Source organism: Megalops cyprinoides, chromosome 21 (assembly GCF_013368585.1).
Source record: "Megalops cyprinoides isolate fMegCyp1 chromosome 21, fMegCyp1.pri, whole genome shotgun sequence".
Taxonomy (NCBI): Eukaryota; Metazoa; Chordata; class Actinopteri; order Elopiformes; family Megalopidae; genus Megalops; species Megalops cyprinoides.
In genome coordinates this window covers 16,572,299-16,592,026 of record NC_050603.1, presented here as the reverse complement: position 1 = coordinate 16,592,026, position 19,728 = coordinate 16,572,299, and the positions used below count along the sequence as shown (strand labels likewise).

Below are 19,728 nucleotides of genomic sequence, written 5' to 3'. Positions count from 1 at the left end.
CCTTGCGTCTTGAGGATGTTTATAATAATATAATAATATGTTCTAGCAGAGAACAAAATACGTTCCCATGGGTATGTTCGGTACATTATCAAACGTATTACAATGTCACGAAAAGAATCTGACGATCATGCTGGTTGACAAACAATCTTGTTATACATTTGTTCTAGCAATATTGCCACAAGCTGAACTGTAAAACTATAAATTGTAGCATCCGCTTTGTATATTCACTTCAAAGGCTAACCCATGCTCTTTTGTAATTGAAATTTCATTCACATCTCTGTTGAAAAGGTTATGTTTAAAACATTCATGATGAGAAGGCTGTCCCATTTCATAAGGGAGGCCATGTATTTTACAGACTGTTTGCAGAACAGCCAAAGCAAAATATGATTCAGTAACACAGTGCTGGCATTGAAAGTGCTATTGCATAATTTAACTAAAATCCTACATTTTTAACCAAAGTATAAATTAGCTCTTTTAAATGACACACTTCTTGCTTTGTCTTTTTTAAATGATAGAAGTGTTTACAGTGCTAATTACAATCAAATTCCTATGTCCATATTCAAGTCCTATTGCCAACTACACTCCAATTAATGCATATGGACTGGGTGCACCATATTATGCCAGTTTGATTCAGTTCATGAAATGTTCCTCTTTCTGTGAACATTCTCTAATTTGTGGCAACAGCACAGACAAATAAGAAAATCCTCATTCGCCAAGTGTAACAAATTGATTGAATTGCAAAATATTTACAAATTGAAAACTTTTATTATGGTCACAGCTGTTATGTAAATGTAGTCTGCGTCTGTCGTGTGGGCCTGTCGTCCAGCATGTCCAGCGCAACCGAGACGATTCCCTGCCGGTCACGTTGAGCGTTCCCACACTCCCCTGAACCAGCAGCGGGGCCCTGGACCTCCTCCCGGAGCTTCGTTACCCGGCCCCGCTAATGAGAACGCCTCGTTCCACCCCCCCCCCCCCCCCCCCCCCCATCACCACCACCACCACCACCACCACAATCACCAGTCCCCGGCGCTCCCACAATCCACCTGTCCTCCTTTCGCAACAGCTCCTTTCCCCTGCAATCGGGTGCTGTGCTGGCCGCCTCATCGATCTCTCATCTCTTAATTAATCGTCGGCTTATTATCTCGGCGGGGTGGCACAGCGCAACCTTTCTAATGGAGGATAAGGATTAGGCGAGAATCTTTTCAGCTCAGACCGACAGCACCTTTAACTGCCAGCCTGGTCTCCTAGCTGTCACCTTCACTTATCCGCTTATCCTGTAGCTCCGGGTCCCACATATTATAGTGGACATTATTTGTGGCACTTTAATTGTGCAAAGCCCATTCATATGCACCAAATAGAGAAACAGGCATTTTAAGACTACACAGTTTGCCAGATACGTATGTTTAGATAACAACATCTTACCTTGTCATCCAGCTTCCTAGCACTGAAGGAGAGCTCAACGTAATCGTCATTTCCAGACAGCTCTTCAGCTGTAACCTAAACAATAATTGTAACATATTAGATATAAAATACTTGCATGAGAGGCAACAGACTACATTCTTCAGTCAATCTTAACAAGCACATAAACCCTTTGCCAGGTGGATTAATTATGTCCAGTTCATATGAGAGGACCTCCATTTCAGGCATCAAAAGAAACCACCTGTTTATCAAATATCGTAAGTGCAATATATTGCACTAAAATCACAGCCACAGAAGTGATCATATAACCTTTCCTCAACTTATTATTGGCAAACATAATAAATATAGCAATTGCTTGTGGTGAACCCATAAGAGGTAGCCTCCCAATGTCAGTACAAAAAAAACTTACACCTCCTTTTCCTGAAATGGATCTTACTTACTTGGATCTTACTGACTTCTTTGGATAAAAAGATTGCCTTGAATTTAAACTCATTATTGTATCTGGTATCGTAAAACATTGGGAAATATAACTGGATATTGCATTCCGAACAGATTCTGTTAATTACTAAAAGAAAACTGCAAGCACATTGCCACCCTATGTACCTGAATGGCTGACTGAGCAGGATGTGTTGAAGATCATGATCTAAAACCACATACCACTCCCTCATTTCCAGTCATTCCAAATGATCGATCTGCACGCTGCCTCAAAACATCAAATGTTTACTAAATGCAAACATATCAGAAATTTGCAAAGGATGCTGGGAATGGGTGCTAAGCTTTCTGTACATAGTACCTTTCCACTACATCACCTTTCCACAGCAGAATGTCCATGCAATTACACATTCTCTGTGGTCTATAGCCACTACCTGTATGGTAGGATACGAACTTCCTTAGAAATTCACATGCATGGACAGGAGATTAACACTGATGTCCATTCCAAAACAGGGGGACTTTCAAAGAGCTAATAATCCATATGAACAAATGGAGGAATTGAAATAGAAACTTTTCAAGAACGAGCTACGCACATTACAACAAATGGGAGCATGAAAATATGTGGCACTCTAAAAGAAGAAGAAACATGAATATCTCATCTCTGCTCTAGAAAAAAAATATACCATACACACAACATTTCCTATAGGAGATGTGCTAATCCTGGCCTATGTGTTTGTACCATATGCACGTACATGTGTGTGTAGGAGTTTACATTCCTGTCCTTCCAGACATTAGAGGCCATAATCCACGTGTCGAAAGGCTCTTACCGTGATGGAGGACTTTCCGGCAGTGTTTCCCTGTTTGAGTAAAGCTTTGGACAGTTTTCTCTGGGATACAATCTGTTTGGGAGAGAGATAAGGCAGAAGGAGAGGGAGCCAGAATGCAGATTTCTAATGGGTTTTTGAATCCGCCGGGGAAGGAGCGGGGAGAAATCAATCAACGTGAAGCATTCAGGGCACCATGGACTCAGCGTTTAACTTGCGATAAAAACTTCACATGCAAGCGTAATGGGCATAAGAATGCATTTGCTGTTCTAAGGAAAACAAGCCAGAAGAACATTTGGTGCTTAAAAACAAACCCATGGGAGAGCGTGCAGCTGGATGTACAGAGCACACACAGGTACTCATGCCTCACTTGTCTGATTTAGCACTTTTTGGTACATACAATCCTACCACCTCTTTTATTACATTCAAAACTATCCCCCCCTTTTTAACATCCAAACATATCTCTTCTTTTTATACCCAACCCTATCTCCTCCTTTTTTACATTCTGTATCCCCCTCTTTTTAAACATCCAAACCTACCTCCCATTTTTTACATGCTAACCTATCTCTTCTTTTTTACATTCAAACATATATATATTTTTTTTTTACATCCAAACATATTTTCACACGCTGTACACCTACAATAGTTGCCTTTCAAATCAAAGATGCATTCTGACAAGACATGGCAATGCAAAAAAACACAACCGTGTTCTCACAACTGCACTCTGAGCAACTATACTGTACTATACTGTACAACAAAACTGAGCAACTCTTGTTTGCGACCCTAGACTCTGGCAACACTGAGCTGCTAGAGGCTCTCTGAGAATCAGAAGTTACAACCCCAATTACTTCATTATCAAGTTTGTGCACCTGTTTAAATATGAAAAGCAAACACAATAAACATCCTATTTAAATCTGGCAACCATTCAGTTTCATTTACTGTTACAATTCCTTCACTACCTTTTAAAGTCTGTTGAAAAAAAAATGTACGCTGATGAAGAGAGTGAGAAAATATTGGAATACAGCTAATACAGCTCATGCTGCAGCAAGTAAAAGCAGAAAACAGAATAAAAATAAGCCGCAGTAAAAGAAGGCTGAGCTGACCTGGCCAAGCGTGCACTCCATGGCCCCCAGGAAGTCGGCCTCCTTCAGTCCATTATGGTTGCTGCTGATGTCATGCAGCTCGAAGCGTAGCCGCTGGACCTCCTCGAAGTAGAAATCCACCGTAAAGACTTTGGAGAACACAGGGCTGATGCTGCTGCGGATCACCTCCGTTCTGTCCACCTGGAGGAGGGGAAAGGAAGGAGGATGTTTCACCCGGCTGCAAAGAGAGTTTATTACCCAGGTGCCTACCACAGGGAAAATTACCAGGTTCCTACTGAAGAGAAACTCACCAGGTCCCTACTGAAGAGAAACTCACCAGCTTCCTACTGAAGAGAAACTCACCAGGTTCCTACTAAGGGGAAAGTCATCAGGCTCCTACTGAAGAGAAAACTCACAAGGCTCCTACCAAAGACAAATTCACCAGGTTCCTACTAAATGGAAATCCACTGGGTTCTGAATACATTCACAACATTTCCAAAAGTGTAAATTTACCAGACTCCTAGTGAGGGTAAATTAACCAAAATTCAAAGCAAATAAATTTGCATAATATCTGGAAGGGTCACATCATGTGACAGGTAAAAGCATCTGTGCATTATTACCACTGTTATTCTTTGTACTTCAAGTGGCAAAGTGATGTGTTTAAATATAACGGTGCTCCTTTGTTATAACACAACATGTACATGAAAGAGAATTGTTGCAACACATAACTTTTCCCTAGCATATCCATTTTCATAACCGTAGCTTAGATACATTTTTATAATCATGACCTTTATTTACATCACATTTATAACCCCAATGCTTATATTATGTTGTCTCCAGCATAAGGATCACAGTTGCACACTTGAAACATTGTAACGTTGTAATCATTACCATAATTATAACTGACATACATAATATACCCAACTGTAGAAAGGTTGTTCCAATTGTTCCATAGAAATTCATTTTTGCATAATAATGCCACCTGAAAATTTGCTTAATTACAATAATGTGGAATTAAAATGAAAATGCATTGAAGCGTTTCAATATTAAATAAAAAAAAGGTCCTTTGACTGGGATTGAATCAGTCTGGGAACTTCAAAGGGCTACGTGGGACCCTAAGTAGAGAAGACAACATTTCTGTTTAGATCAATGCTTCCTCTGTGACCTAGATGTATTAGTGAGCAATGGGCTCTTCTAAACGTTGTCGCCTTGTAAAGTCTTATCACACAGAATTCACTGAGACAGTGTTATCATTAAGTGCATGTGTGTGAGTGTGTGTGTGCGCGCGCGTGTGTGCACGTGTGTGTGTGTGTGTGTGTGTGTGTGTGTGTGTGTGTGTGTGTGTGTGTGTGTGTGCGAGCGCACCACACCATCCATAGCCTAATGCTTGAGTGTCCTTCCCTGTTAAAGTTAACAGACAATTACACTAGGTAAGGCCAGAAAGTGAACAATTTCAAGCCAAGATCACAGATGACAGAAAAGATGCTATACTTACATGGAGGTGCACATATTAGCCTGACATTACTACAATATTAAAATAAATGTTAACCAATACTGTTCTACCACAATAGGAAGCTGAAGGGACCTCTCTACCCCCATTAGAATGACCCCAGGTGCAGTTACGACAAGAAAAAAGGACAGGTATCTGTGACATTGCTTCTTATGAGTTCACCTAGTACTATAAATGGTGACCTGAACAAATTGATATAATGCACATCCCTGCAATTTAGCGGTGGACTTATTTATTGTTGGGAGCATTGCATTGCATCATATCATCTTTTCTGTAATCCTACAGCATACAGACTTGGGAAATAACAAGTATCACAGTTAACTAGTCAGGGAAAATGATAAAGCATCATCCGTGCTTTCCAGCACTATGACTTGTCCAGTAATGCTAGGGATTAGCGTTCTGCTATTGTACAACGCGACTAGGGCGATGAACCGTGAATCGGTCTCCGAAAGTTCAGCCTACGTGCCTCTAATCTGCCTCTCGCAGGCCGACTCACGCACGCATTTCATCTTCAGTGGCTTAACTTGCAAGCCGCAGATCAACGGGCTGGGCTTTCTCATCATATCCGTGTAGGGGCGAACGCTGATGCAATCAGAGAGGATCTCTGCCCCTGCATTCCAGCGCTAAGCTACGTACCTCTTAGCGCTAGCGTGCCGCGGCTGATCAACCAGCTCCGGCAGCATTGCGGGGGAGAGATTTTGCACGCCTGTACTTCTGCCCAGATTAGATATGCATGTTCCCGTGGATGGGTGGAAGGGAGATTTCAGTGGCTAAATGCTTGACAAAAAAAAACAAAAAAAAACAACACAGCTCAAGTCACTTTGGAGGCTGCGCAGCCATAAGATTGCGTGCATTATATCATTTGTCAGGCCGAAACAGATGAGGCAAATCTCTTTGACTTGCTGTGTGGTTTGGCAAGATCTTCCCCGGCAGACGTTTTTCGAAAGCCTCGCTCATTAACTACCCAGAAGACGCATCGTATCGGCTGATTCCAAGAAGAGATTAGCCTGCAGGCCAAGCATGAGGAACATCAACGTTTCAATTGCGCTTTCGACAATTTGTAAAAAAACACAGGGATTCTCCCTGTGCCATTCTTTGGTCATAAGGTGGGGCAGATGTGTGTTTTATTGATGGGATCTCCCCACACTTCAGGATCACTCAGCACGTGTCAAACTGAAGACACCTGGGAAAAGTGCCCAGCAAACATTTGGAAATGCATCAAGCTCAGGAATCCCACCCACAGTGTGTGCACCTGGAAATGTGCTGGGCCACAGGACAGGCCTCTGTGACAGGTTAGAGCAGACCTCCGCCATGGAAAAGAGCTCTCCCTCCATGCATCTTCTAAAATGGGGAGAAAATACAACCCTGGGGAAGTGCTTTATTGGACATATCATGCATTTTTAAAACAGCCTTGATTTGGTGTGTGCCTGATTTTCCCCAATAAACATTTTCTCTGTGTCAGGAATGTAGCTGTTACGTGTGTGTGTGTGTGTGTGTGTGTGTCTAAGACTGTTTTCTGTCTTGCAAATCTCCAGTAAAGGTGTGCTTATGTTCTTTGACGGAAACCTCTTGTGTCTCATGTTCTCTCTGCGTTTGGGTTCACTCTGCTCCTCGTCACACCCTTGGGTTTATCTTCAAATACTCGCCTTCCTCCAGTAAACATAAAATTAAGTTCAGGTTCCAGTTAGATAGAAACATTTAATGATGATTCCAATGTAATCTGCCAACCATTTCTCAGAGGGCATTCCTAGATGTCCTAGTCTCTTATAAGCTCAATGACTTATTAAGTAAACCTAATAAAAATAGTAATGCAGCTCCAAACTCTTTATTCGTCTTTCTTTTTTTCAGCAGCAGGTAATAATACTGTCTATGTTCGATAATACCATCTGCTGTCCTATCACAATTCTCCTCTAAGTCACCCTGTGCCTCTAACTCCAATTTCAGCAAAAAGCAAAGTCTGGGAACACTGTGTCTATACTGTATGCAAACTCATTTCTGTCAAAGCTTATCAGTCCCCTTAGGTCAACCCCATTTCCCTCGCTCTATTTGCATGTATGTGTGTGCATGTGTGTGTTGGTGTGTATGTGTGTGTGCGTTAGTGTGTATGTGTGTGGGTGTGCGCATGCTTGTGGGATGGGATCAGAGGTGTTCTTACTGCAGCAATGTGAGATTTCTGTGTGTGTGAGTGTGTGTGTGTGAGAGAGAGAGATAGAGAGAGAGGGAAAGAGATGGAGAGAGAGACTATCATGATATCAAATTCAGCCAAAGGTTCAATTTTTTGACAGATTCCATAATGATTCACAGTGAGAAATATAATCAGGTCAGTGGTTTTAGTCATAATAAAAGACTGTGTTTTATTAACAAATGGCTACATTGGGAGTGTTCGCTTCTCCTTTCTAAATTGCAGCTTTTTAACATTTTCTACATGTCAGAAGTGTTTTGGTCAGTTTCAACTGAATAATTCAATTCATTAGTGATAGTTCATACTTTGGGTCCTCCTTATTAGCAAGTCAAAGCAAGAGTGGGAATTCTCTGAACTAATTAACATACTAATGTCTTCAACAAGGGTGAGACATCTCAGGCCATGACTCCTGGGAAACAAAATGGAAAATCTGCCCATCCATCTCAAATGTTTTCCATATTTTTGTATTTCTGTGGAATTCTTGGACTTTGAGGCAGACATACTGTCTGGATGGCTACATGTATTTTACTGATTACATTTTCTCCCTGTTCAAATAATGACCTGAAAAGTCAGCTAGACAGCACTCATTTGTCTGTATTGGCCAGAATTCCAGGTGAGATTCATCTCTTGGTATTAGCGTGTATCTGAATCTTCTCAACAGAGTATCCACAAACTTACATACCAAAATCTGACAAAAGTAGACATTTGGACCCATCCACCTTTAAGGTTAATGGCGGGGATAGATGTGCGAAAAACAAGAAACAACAACCCCTCCACTTGCACGAGTGCAGAATTCTGGTTCTATTTAAAAAAATCTTACTGTGATATGTATCATATTAGTTTTAAATGAACAAATGAACCATTTCAACCCATCCTTACAGGACAAATTCCTATACCTTCCCAGTAATTCACAGGCAGAATTTTGACGATTTTTTTCTTTCAAGAAAAATGAACTTTATAGCTAAGTTCAGTGAATGAGGAAGGGGTGCCTCTGACCCATCATCTCACCCGATAGCTTCAGCTTTTGCTGTTGATTTCAAGACAGATGGACTGACCTTGTCTACCAAGCCACCCCATGACATTAAGTTCAGCATACATGCAAAGTTATGCTTTTAAAATGAAACAACTGTGTACATGCAATACCCATTATCTAAAGCTTCAGGAAAAAAAAAGCTCAATGCTGAGAAGACATCTGTTTTAGCATTTCACTTCATGACCTATTTGTCAACTCCCCTGTATTTAATCCAGTGGCGTCATTAGGCGCTATAGCCCCGAATATTTTAAGCCTAGCCCCGAATATTTTCGCCGTGAAAAAGGAGGTGTCAAAACAACAGACAGACTGTGTAACAGAGCTGAACTTGACTTGCAGCGTCCGAGGGTGTGATAATATTTATTTATTATAAAGGTAGATATAACCTCCCCAACCTACTGATGCCATTCTCCCTTCAAAAAAAAAGACAAGCCCCAGGCAAACTTGACTTAGCCCCTGATCTTTTTAATAGCTAGAAACGCCCCTGATTTAATCCAATGGTGATTCATGTACAGTGAATGTACTGAGTCATGATATGGTTTCTAGCACTTAGCTCTGAAAAATTGTTGCATGCTTTACATCCATTTGAGGTAATTTCCTTAGTGAAAGGAATGTTTCTTAAAAGCAGTGATGATGTCTGAAGAGAATCATCTGTCTGAAATCACTCGAAGGTTTCTATGGTTTGAGGAACAGGCCAGGAGCAAAGAGTCATCAGCAAAGCACCTGGAACTTAATTTGATGAGGGACTATGAAAATGCTCTGACTCAGAAACTTAAAAAGAATGTAAGCCTCCATTTGTCATTATGAAGACTTTGGAAAGTTTTTTGTTGAGTTAATTATTTTAAACAGGATTCCCAATGACAAGAAATAATTTAATCTTTTGTTCTGTGCTTTAACAACAGTGACTGTTTTACATACCTACTCTTTAATGACTCAAACTCAATATTCTGGAACAGAAGGAACAGATTTCACTTTTATTCCCCTTGATAGACTTCCCCTAAAAACCGCTTGAAGTTGCCTTTACATCAGCATTTTCTTGTGAAATATCTTTTTATATTGTTGGGCCAGTGTCTCAAACCCAGTCCTGGCGGACCACTGTGTATGCTGGTGTTCATTCCAGATAAACTCTCCATTAATTGGGTTTGATTGTGCTAGTAAATGAAAGCTGACCTGGATTTGACATCACTGAACAAGAATGGGCTTTTAGTTCTTTGTAACAAATACGGGTTGTTGAAAGTGTTTTTGTTATTATACTAGTAGAAGGATAGAAATAAAGTTTCTTCCACATTATTCATCTGACAGCCATCAACAATTCATGGTTTGTTTTAGTTAGCCAGGTTCACTTGTGGTTCAACAGTTAACATGGGTTCATCTAATGAAACGAAACTGCATTACCATGAGGTGCCTCTTCCATCATGGTCGCAGCTACTAACCAGTGCCACTGCAAACAATGTAGCAAATCTTTAGATGGGCAAATCTGCAGTGCAATCACGCCCTGGCAACATTGATTAGTAGGTAGCCAAATGTACCCGGAGTGACCTGCTTTAAGCCTTACCTGATGTACAGCTTCCTGTAAAAGGAAACTGCATTTTCAGCAAGGCCACAATTATGTGCAAGTGGATACGTGCGACTGGAAAGGAGGCATCAGCAATACAATCGGGTGTGCAGCTTTATTGATTGAATGATAATTGAACAACTAATTAAGCATAATTGAAATTCCTGCACCAGAGAGGGCAATTAACAAAAGTGTGTTGAGCAAACACCAGTACTTAGTGTTTGCAAAAACACATCTCCAGCAACACATTCCCTTCTCAGAGAGCTTAAAGCAGATTAAAGGCACGGATTTCAAATAAAGATCACCGTTCAGTTAAGAGTTCAACATTATTGACTAAGAGCTCATCTGGAATGACAGACAGCATTCACAAGGAGTCCACACGACATCACATCATGGAGAAACACTATAACTCAGATTTCATCCACACCACTACTTCCTCCATACAGTGTAGTATAGTGGTGAGGAGCAGGGCTCATAACCAAAAGGTTGCTGGTTTGATTCCCTACTGGGGCACTGCCGCTGTACCCTTGGGCAAGGTACTCAACCCAGAATTGTAAATATCCAGCTGTATAAATAGATAAAACTGTAACCTATGTAAGTTGTGCTTGATATTGCCTGTTAAATGCCAATAATGTCATGTAATTTAATGTTCCCTGATAAAAGTTGCTCATGAAGAGATGTTACTTAGATCTCTGGCTATACTTCTGGATGACAGGGGTTAACTATCGACCACATGGCATTAGTTCCCATGGAAAATAATGTGTTTATCAGTACTCAGTGACCAATTACATGGACATCCCACAGACCCTTGGTGTGAATGTATCCATTCAATAATGTTGTCAACCAGCTCAACAATGAACACAAAATGGAGCCATCACTCAGAAATGGCACACCCAATATTCCAAAAGAGATTCATGACAATGGGAATGACCATCCAATCAAAAAAAACTCAAACTGACTGGTCTTTGTATATATTTGATTCCTGTAATAGGAACTAGAAACCAGATGAAAGAAAGGCTGAGCTGAATGAAATGAACATATCGATCTGATTTTGAGCATGCAGTTTCTAACATAGGTACAGTGACATTGTAAAAGCATGACACACTAAAGGAATAATATCCTACAATATCTGGACAAGAAGACCACTGAAAATTCCAGGTTGACTCATTAGTGCCGTTGTGATGCCCCGAACTGATAGACACTTCTGCTCTGATAACTCTAAGACAGCTCATACTGACATTGGTAAGATGGCAAACACCTTTTGTCATGTCACCGTGTTCATCCACATCAGCCTCCGTGTCTCAGTATGCATTGACGGCACATCCGCAGACAGTAATCACCAGCTCTGGGTGACTGGGAATACTACAGTGAACGTCTTTGTTGTGATTCCTTACGCTGAGAAACAAGCATCAGGGGCTGATGGAGAAAGCAGGGCAGAGACTTTGAGGCTTCCAGCCCAACAGGCTCACTGAGTCGGTAGACCCAGCTTGCGCAACGCGTGGGTGACAACTCATTAGCTCCTTTCTGTCTCTGCCCGTCCCCACCGCCCGCCCCCGATGAAGACCTCTCTTGGCGATAAAGACTCTGCTGAATGTATTAACCTTTATCAGTGCCAACGATTATCTCGAGCGGAACCTCTTGAAATTGGGTCCACCTTCCGTTTAAAGCACAATTGAGTCCTGTGTTATCCTAAACTCCCGCATTTCCGCTGTCTCCGGTTGTTTACTGCCTTTGACTTTGACTTGTCCGTTTTTTTTTTCAAAATTTCTGTCGAAGGAAAGCGAGAGTGAGCCACATCGTGAGGAGAAACTTTTTTTCCCCTTCTTCAAGTGTATTATGCAAATTCACATGGCAGTTTCAGAAGCCCTTGGAACAATAATTGCATGAATGTATTTGAAATCCCTTCCGATTCAGGTGTGTTTTAGAATGCAGCATGAAAAAATATAAACAGTAGCTGTGACTCACATTCGAAACGGAGCTGCCCAGTGGTTGAAAAAAGAGGAATAAAACCTCTTTTATATGGTAATCCCACTTGTGATGGGTAAACCATGACACTGCCAACACATGGAAGATTCCTCCCTATGTGTGTGCAAAAAAAAAAAAAAACACATGGGAGAGCCCCATGCCTGCCTCATTATATTACATACACACACACAGGTCAGAGTCCACAAGACATTTTTTTCCACCCTTGAATCACTTGCTACTATATACAATATAACTCTGCACTGCACAAAGCACAAAAGAAATGCATTCGTGCTCCAGTGGAATTTTCTGCCAAGACCTGATTTCAGAGCAGTGGCTGAATCCATCCAGTTATCCCAGTTATCACTATGGAACGCTTTATTTTTTAAAACTAGAGACATACCTTTACGTGACATATCATTTTTACTTTGAAAAATGAAAAATGTTATATTCAAATGTAATATGAATATAACATTTAAGATGCACATAAAACCTATGGAGTTGTTTTGGTCTCAGGAATTTTAGTTACTCTGACAGGGTTATGTGAAATCTATCTATTTTCATTGGATTCCTTGACAAAGGAAAAAAATAAAACTTGTCCCATGATAAACACATTGAATGGAAATGATTGAATTGTGAGCATAAGTAAATACGTACATTATATGTAGAGCTGTACAACTGTGCACATGTATTTTGTAACTGTTGTCCATGTAAGAACAAGTGTAGGGTTGTGTTTGTCACTGAATTTAGTATAAAAGTTAGTATAAAAGGGTTATATGGGCACTGCTCACAGAAAGCACAGAGAATTGCACTGGTGTTCTGCATTACATATCATGCAATCATGTTAAACTGCACAGCAATTACACTGTGTTTTATACAAACATAAACAAAAGTAATGAAGTAATACAATGTGATTATGTACTGTGTGAGTATATCCTACTTTATGCACCGAGTGATAACATCTACCCTAAAAATAGAAAAATACCTTCAGAAATTCATATTTAGGCCAAACTGCATGACCCATATGGCAGAGTGTTAAGAAATTAAAGCCTTTATTTGTGTGGTGAGCAGAACTTGCTGGCTAACAGCTCTCAGATACACACAGATACAAGAGAGCAATCATTTAAAATAACCTTCAGTTGTACTGTGCATGATTGAAGTTGTTGGCATAAAATAGTTCACCACCACTCTTTTGTGAAATACACTTTCACTTAACAGCATTTCTTAATTGTCCCCCACATACCATCCTGGCGCAACAACTTTTACTGCTATCCTCCTCATAAAGAACATATACCACTCCCCCACTACCTAGGCTCAGCAACTTTAATTTCACTCACTTCACAATGAATTAGGTGAATTGATTAACTGAAAACTCAAAACACTTTTAGCTAATGCATTAAAAACTGCAGCGACAACAGTTTGTAGAGTATGCTCTACTCAGCTGCCACAGAGCTCCAGAGAGTCTGAACCAAGACTAAACTGTCCTGGGGGGTGACAGTGATGCAGGCAGGGGTGGGGGGACGCACCTCAAACCACTGGCCGTGAGACTGCATTTTGAGGATGACACAGGGGTCCGGTTTGGACAGGGCGTCCCGGTCAGAGATCCCCTTGCAGGCCACACGCAGCTCCACTTTGGTCAGGCACGGGCTATTGAAGAGGCCCAGGGTGTTGGCCGCCGACTCGTAGATGTTGCTCATCTTTCTGTGCGATTCTTGTGCTGGAGAGGAAGACATGAGATGAAAATCAAACTCAGGAGAACAGAGGACACCTTGGAAAATACATTTTTTTGGGGAATGGAGTGGATTGTTTATCCGTGACAGTTCCTGGGAAGGAAGAAATGGAGGGGTGAAGAAAGTGAGCATTTCGCACATTGTTTAAACAAATTTGTCACCTTGGATGGGTGTGAGATGACCTGCCATGAGCCAAGCTCTGTGATTGGCTGAAATTTGCTGGAAAGACGTGGCGGAACCAGTAGCTGTGAAGGAGGTCTGTGGAGGAGGACGCAGCAGACAGGGGATGGCAAAGACTTAAGAGGACGCCTAAGGTTCCCCAAAAAGATTCATTCGGAGGGTTCTGGCTGTTCAGAAAGACTTCTGATCCATGCAAAGCCACACTGTATACATAATACAGACTTTTGTGAATGGGGATTGGCATCTGGTCTCCGGAAGGTGAGAAAATAATGTTAACATTACAAAATAAATAAAACAGGTATTTGTAATGGAAATGATGTCACTCTTCCTGTCTAACAATCTGGTCTCTCTTCTCTAGCACATCAAAACAACAGGATGACTGACGTGCCCACGAGACTGCAGTTACCCAGATAAATGAGCCTCTCCTACTATTTCAGTTGTAAAAGAAAAGTCTCCCTCTGTCAGATAAAGTGACCACTTGGCAGCTTAGCTTGTGGAGGGAAAAGTAATAAATCTATATGAGGTTTCTGACCTTTAAAAGAGTTGCTTTATGCTCTTTCGTGCCTTGACTCTATTCCCTGGAGTGAAGCAAAACCTTGTCTACCTCACTTTGAGTGCTCCACATTTCTCTCTGTGCTAGTGAGCCTGCAGGTTGTGCTTTTCCTAAAAAATTACGAGAACTAGAGTGCTTTTCAGGAGCATCAGTGCTGGCAGTCTGGCAACCTGGCTATATTCTGATTGGATGCAGGCACATTTTTGCCCGTCATTATTGCGGTTGTTTCAGCATTTTTGCTGAGGTGGGCCGAGTCAACCTCTCCTCTGAGAGCAGACCACACGACATGACCAGGTCAGAGAGCGCACCCCGCCACATCAGGCGGCCATGAATAATGTATGACACCGACAAGACCAGGAGGTCATGACAAGGTGACTCAAACCGAATGAAAAAATACATATATGCCGAAAAGGTGCGCCTCATACCAGGAAGACCAAAAATCTTGAATGTGGAGGATTTCAATCTGCTGCACAAAACTTGTTGAACTTTTGCTACACAATTGTATCGAATCCTTGGTTCTGGGTTTGATTTTGGTTGCAGGTCTTCTGGATTTAACAGTCTAAGGTGTATATAAAAGTGAGCACAAATAGTCTCTGAGAAGACAATATTTCAATCTGCACACATAAGGATCTAATCATCTTCCTCTGGGCACATCTTTCATTTCCATGTCCTCATCTGTAAGAGGCAGATTGCAAGCAGAAATAAAAGTCATAAAATATATACTAAATAATTCATCGTTAAATATCTAATGTTGTGTTATTAAAATCTAACACATTCAGCAATTGACTCCACAATTTAATTCTGGAAAAACTGTATCACATACCATCTCTAAGATTCAAACTAATTGCAATGCTCTTAGGACATTGAGGACTTTTTTGATAATCTTTGGATAATCATTTATGCAGACTGTTATTATTGTTCATTGTACAATATTAACTTTCATCCATTTAGATACTGCAGAACACGCAGAATGTCGTGTAAAAATTGATACTTTCATTAGTGTAATTTAAGGCACGCTGTGGATTAAACGCACATTGTGGATTAGAATAAACAAAGGCCTAAATTACAAACTACAACAAACACATAAAAGGGCCATGTTGTGTGACTACATCCTTTTCAAATTCTTCAGTGTTTTCTGGCTTGCCACACACTGTACTGTAACTGTAATTGCTCTGTCCATCACCCCTTCATCACATAACAGATAATCGGTAACACAGCCTTACTATTCAAAACAAAACTGCGTCATCATTTTCATTCTGATGTCTACGACAATATGGATCATTACGCTATGTAAACTGGGGTAAAGGCTTACAGTAATATCATCCCAATAACTGCAGCACTGATAACTTCTTGTACAATCAACAAAACCAAGGGCACTTTGGATGATAAAACCATGCATTTCCAATGTTAGTACATATTCCACACTGTTTCCAAATCTTTCTCTCATCTGGATTTTAGTCGGGTTCTTTCTCCGGGTGCTCTGAATGGCCTCATAAAAATAAAAATAAGAAGAATAAGAATAAGAAATACTTTATTAATCCCGAAGGAAATTTGAGGGTCACAACTGCACCGTCTGGTACACATCAAAAACAACAAAAGAATAAATTGAATAAAATAAATAGAGAGGTATAAAATACAATAAATAGAAAGATGTTTGTGCAATTATGCATTGTGCAGTACTTCTGTAGCTCTCATATAATAAATAAATGAGAATAGTGAGATGGAGAAGTTATCATCTTTGTGCTATGATTATATACATAGTATATATTGAATTATGAAACAAGAATAAACAAGAGTAAGGTTATTGCTATTACACAGTATGAAGTGCAGTAGAAAAAGTTATTGCTGTACAATGTGCATAACAATGATAACTGTATAGTGCAAATCCTGACCAGATAGCTAGAGAGGATTTGCACTATACAATCTAATCGCAATCTCAGTTCACATATCAGCTTCCACCACATCACACTGCACTCAGTGCCCATACAAGCCTGTGATTCATTTCTGCTTCCCGTCACCTGGAAAAATGATTCCCTGAAACTTGGGATCGCTATGGGTATTGTGTTCATTATGACAAATAATAACATACTTCACTGATTCATATTCTTGCTAATGACACCCACTGATTCAATAGGCTGTAAAGCATTTCTGTGGGCTTTGTCATGCATTCATTGCAGTTGCTTCCAAATGTGTTTTAAACAAAGGCAGGAAATGACTATAATGGAAATGTACTGATCGGCTACACTTCTCAATTGCAGGTAATTATTCACACTTAACTGGTACAGGCAATGTAATAGCCTGTGGAACCGTTAAATGCTATCCATCTATAGAAATGTGAGAGGAACTGCTTGTGTCTCTGTCTCTCTCCCCGCTTTTAATATTTAATGTTGTTCACATGTATATGAAAAAGCAGTGATGCTTTGATTATTTTTAGATTGAGGCCGGTAAGCACATGACAGGTAACATCTGAAGCAATTTCATTTAGCAGAGGCTACGGAATGAAACGTATTCACAATGGAAATTACATTTCAGCATCTCTGTGTCTTGAAATGCACTCATATTTTTACAGCTGAGTAAAGCTAATGTGAGCACAATGATAAATGTCTGTCTTGCAAGGGAAATGAGAAAGATTGCTTATGGAGCATATTTGTTAGCTGAAGTATCTCTGCACAGTGAATTACATTTGGCAATCAAGATTTATAAGGAGACTACCAACTAAATTACAGTTTGAAATGTACCACATGAACCAATCACACATACTTCTCCACCCTCACTACACACCAGATAAAACTGGAGGTCTCAGGTCTGCAGACATTCAGAGGTGCACTGTAGAGGAATACACAATCTAGTATTTGCTTATCATGTGGTGTCACTTCAGTTTTGTTAAAAAAAGTGTGATGTTCCCCAAAGAACATCAGGCTAAGGTCATCACACCATCAGATGAATGTGTGACAAAGCAGAGTCTTTTCTTCTGCTTTCTGTCTGTAACCCCCTCATGTAAATGCAGCTGTTTTTGAATAGAACAGCACACACATGCACACATACATATACACACACGGGGGCACATGCACACATGTACACAGGCTGACACGCACATACAGACACACACACACTCATACACACACACACACACACCACAACACATCTGTTGGCAAAACATTTAAAAAAAGAATTCATCTGTGATCATTATGTGCCTCCTCAGAACTTGCAATCTCATAACATACAAAGCTAGATCAAAATTTTAAGAGGATTCACAGCTGTCTTCAAATATCCACATTGTGAAAGGTGTGAGACCTTCTGAGAAATCAGAGGCAGAGACAACTGATTTAAAAAAAAAAAAAAGTTCATGAAAGTTTCGATGGAAACTTGGTGTTTTTCCATCAAACTGCATGACTGCCCCCACCATAGACCACACCCTTGTGCAAGAGCCCCTCCCATCCCTGCTGTAACCAGGGGTTACACCATACAGCCAATGGACCATTGAGGAGTGACTCCATAGCCTGTGATATTCAGCCCAATGACAGCCACTTGTTGGTGTAGGAACAAATATCTCAATGAACAAGTGAGACACACATGGACACATTAGACAAAAAAAGGCTGACCATTAGACTGCGATAAAAGCCATTTTGAACTTGCTATTAAAAAACTGCCATCACACTAGACACAAGACAGATGGCCACTGTACTGTTTCAACCCAATTACTCTGTACAGTAGCCAGTGCATTGTGACTAGACGAATAAATTATGGCTACAGATCTCCCCCTTTAATAAGATAATTTAAGATACCAGCAGCTCTCTGGGCTTGGTTTCTGTGGGACGGTGGCAGACCAATGACTGACAATCAGATGTCCTGCCCGCTCTGCCGTAAGAGACACACAAGGGACTCAGCATACCAGAGGAAAGCCGGCAACAGGTCAACAGGTGTCCTACTGCATATCCCGCTGCGCCAGCTGCCAATTAATACCTGCGGTGTCTGTGGAGCACGGGCTGGGGGGACGGTGGCCTGTTCGTCTGTTTGCTGTGGAAGAGGAGCTGCACTCCCTGTTCTCCCCTATGTGTAGCCAACCTGCCTTCCATTACACTGAAACAATTCAGACCCTCACAGTGCAGTGGTAACATGGTCAAACAGACTGGAGGGTTTACCTTCACTATCTCATCAGCTTCAAACTGTATCCACAATACAATATCCATTCTCTAACATATTACAGTTAACTTGATAGAAGGCCAGCTGACATTCTTTCAAGAGTGGAGTTTTAGTGCCAGTCAGCTTTGAACTGATTTTGGACAAACAAGTGCTAAATGTGCTTCAGAGCCGGCAGCGTGTGCAAGGATTGGCGAGGATGACGCGTACGGATTTGAAAGAAAAGTTTCAAAACAAATGAACGGAACCGCGAAAACTTTCAGGCTGAACAGCCAATGACAGCAGAGCGCAAATAGCAGCTGGCCAGCCAGGTGCTGCTTGAAATCAATTTCGCAGATCAGCTGAGTTATCCCATCATAAGCTGAAAAAAGCAAACCCGTTATCACATTATGCGATCTGTTATTGCATTACATATTCATGCATTAGGTAAATAAAATTATGACAGGATGAGACGCAAGTACATTACTCATTAATGATGATGTTATCGATTGCTCCAGATGCACAGAGAGGAGGAAGGAACCCTTCGTCTGCTTATTTTATATTTATATCTGTCTCCTATGGCAGTGTTTTAATCATACGGAATAACACAAAGGTGAGGGACTGGCAACACAGAAGGAGCAGCGTGTGAAATTATAAGGTGTGAACACTAACGCCTCTGTATAACCTCTGAGGACAAGCGCATTCCTTTCAACGTTACATCACATGTGCGCACACTTACAGCGCAGAGGGCGCAGACCACACAGAGCTTTACCGTGACTAATTACAACCGAAAATAATAACCGTCAGGCAATCACCCCTCTTCCGAGGCAGAGAATGCGTACATCGTAAAACTAGCTTCAAATCAGCTTTTTTTCCCCTGGAAATCTCGTATTTCCAGTAGACTTTTTCATAGACATTTGAGATAGCAACCCATGGTGTTATGGTTATTTATTGACTGATTTTTCATGACACTGAAGATGGACATGCTGAGACGACGTGTCCCCTGTAAATCTCCAGCCCCTCATGTCTCCCACAGCATTTTCACAACACATTTCCCCTTACTGACTCTCAGCATCCCCGGACGACTCGCCACCACTGGGTCGGCAGGTCAGAAAGTTACATTCAGTTCACCTGCATCAAAATATTATGG

General features: G+C 41.0%; 1 protein-coding gene across 1 annotated transcript in view; it reads right to left on the bottom strand.

Annotated features, from left to right (window-relative positions):
* Positions 1 to 19,728, bottom strand: part of cpne4b (copine IVb) — a 42,483-nt gene that overhangs the window by 21,870 nt on the left and 885 nt on the right. Inside the window, exons 2-5 of the mRNA XM_036555294.1 lie at positions 13,523 to 13,713; positions 3,779 to 3,958; positions 2,679 to 2,750; positions 1,423 to 1,497 (exon numbers count right to left, since the gene is read on the bottom strand). Coding sequence (XP_036411187.1) covers positions 1,423 to 1,497; positions 2,679 to 2,750; positions 3,779 to 3,958; positions 13,523 to 13,693 — 498 coding nt within the window. The 5' untranslated portion in view covers positions 13,694 to 13,713. The remainder of the gene's footprint in view (positions 1 to 1,422; positions 1,498 to 2,678; positions 2,751 to 3,778; positions 3,959 to 13,522; positions 13,714 to 19,728) is intronic.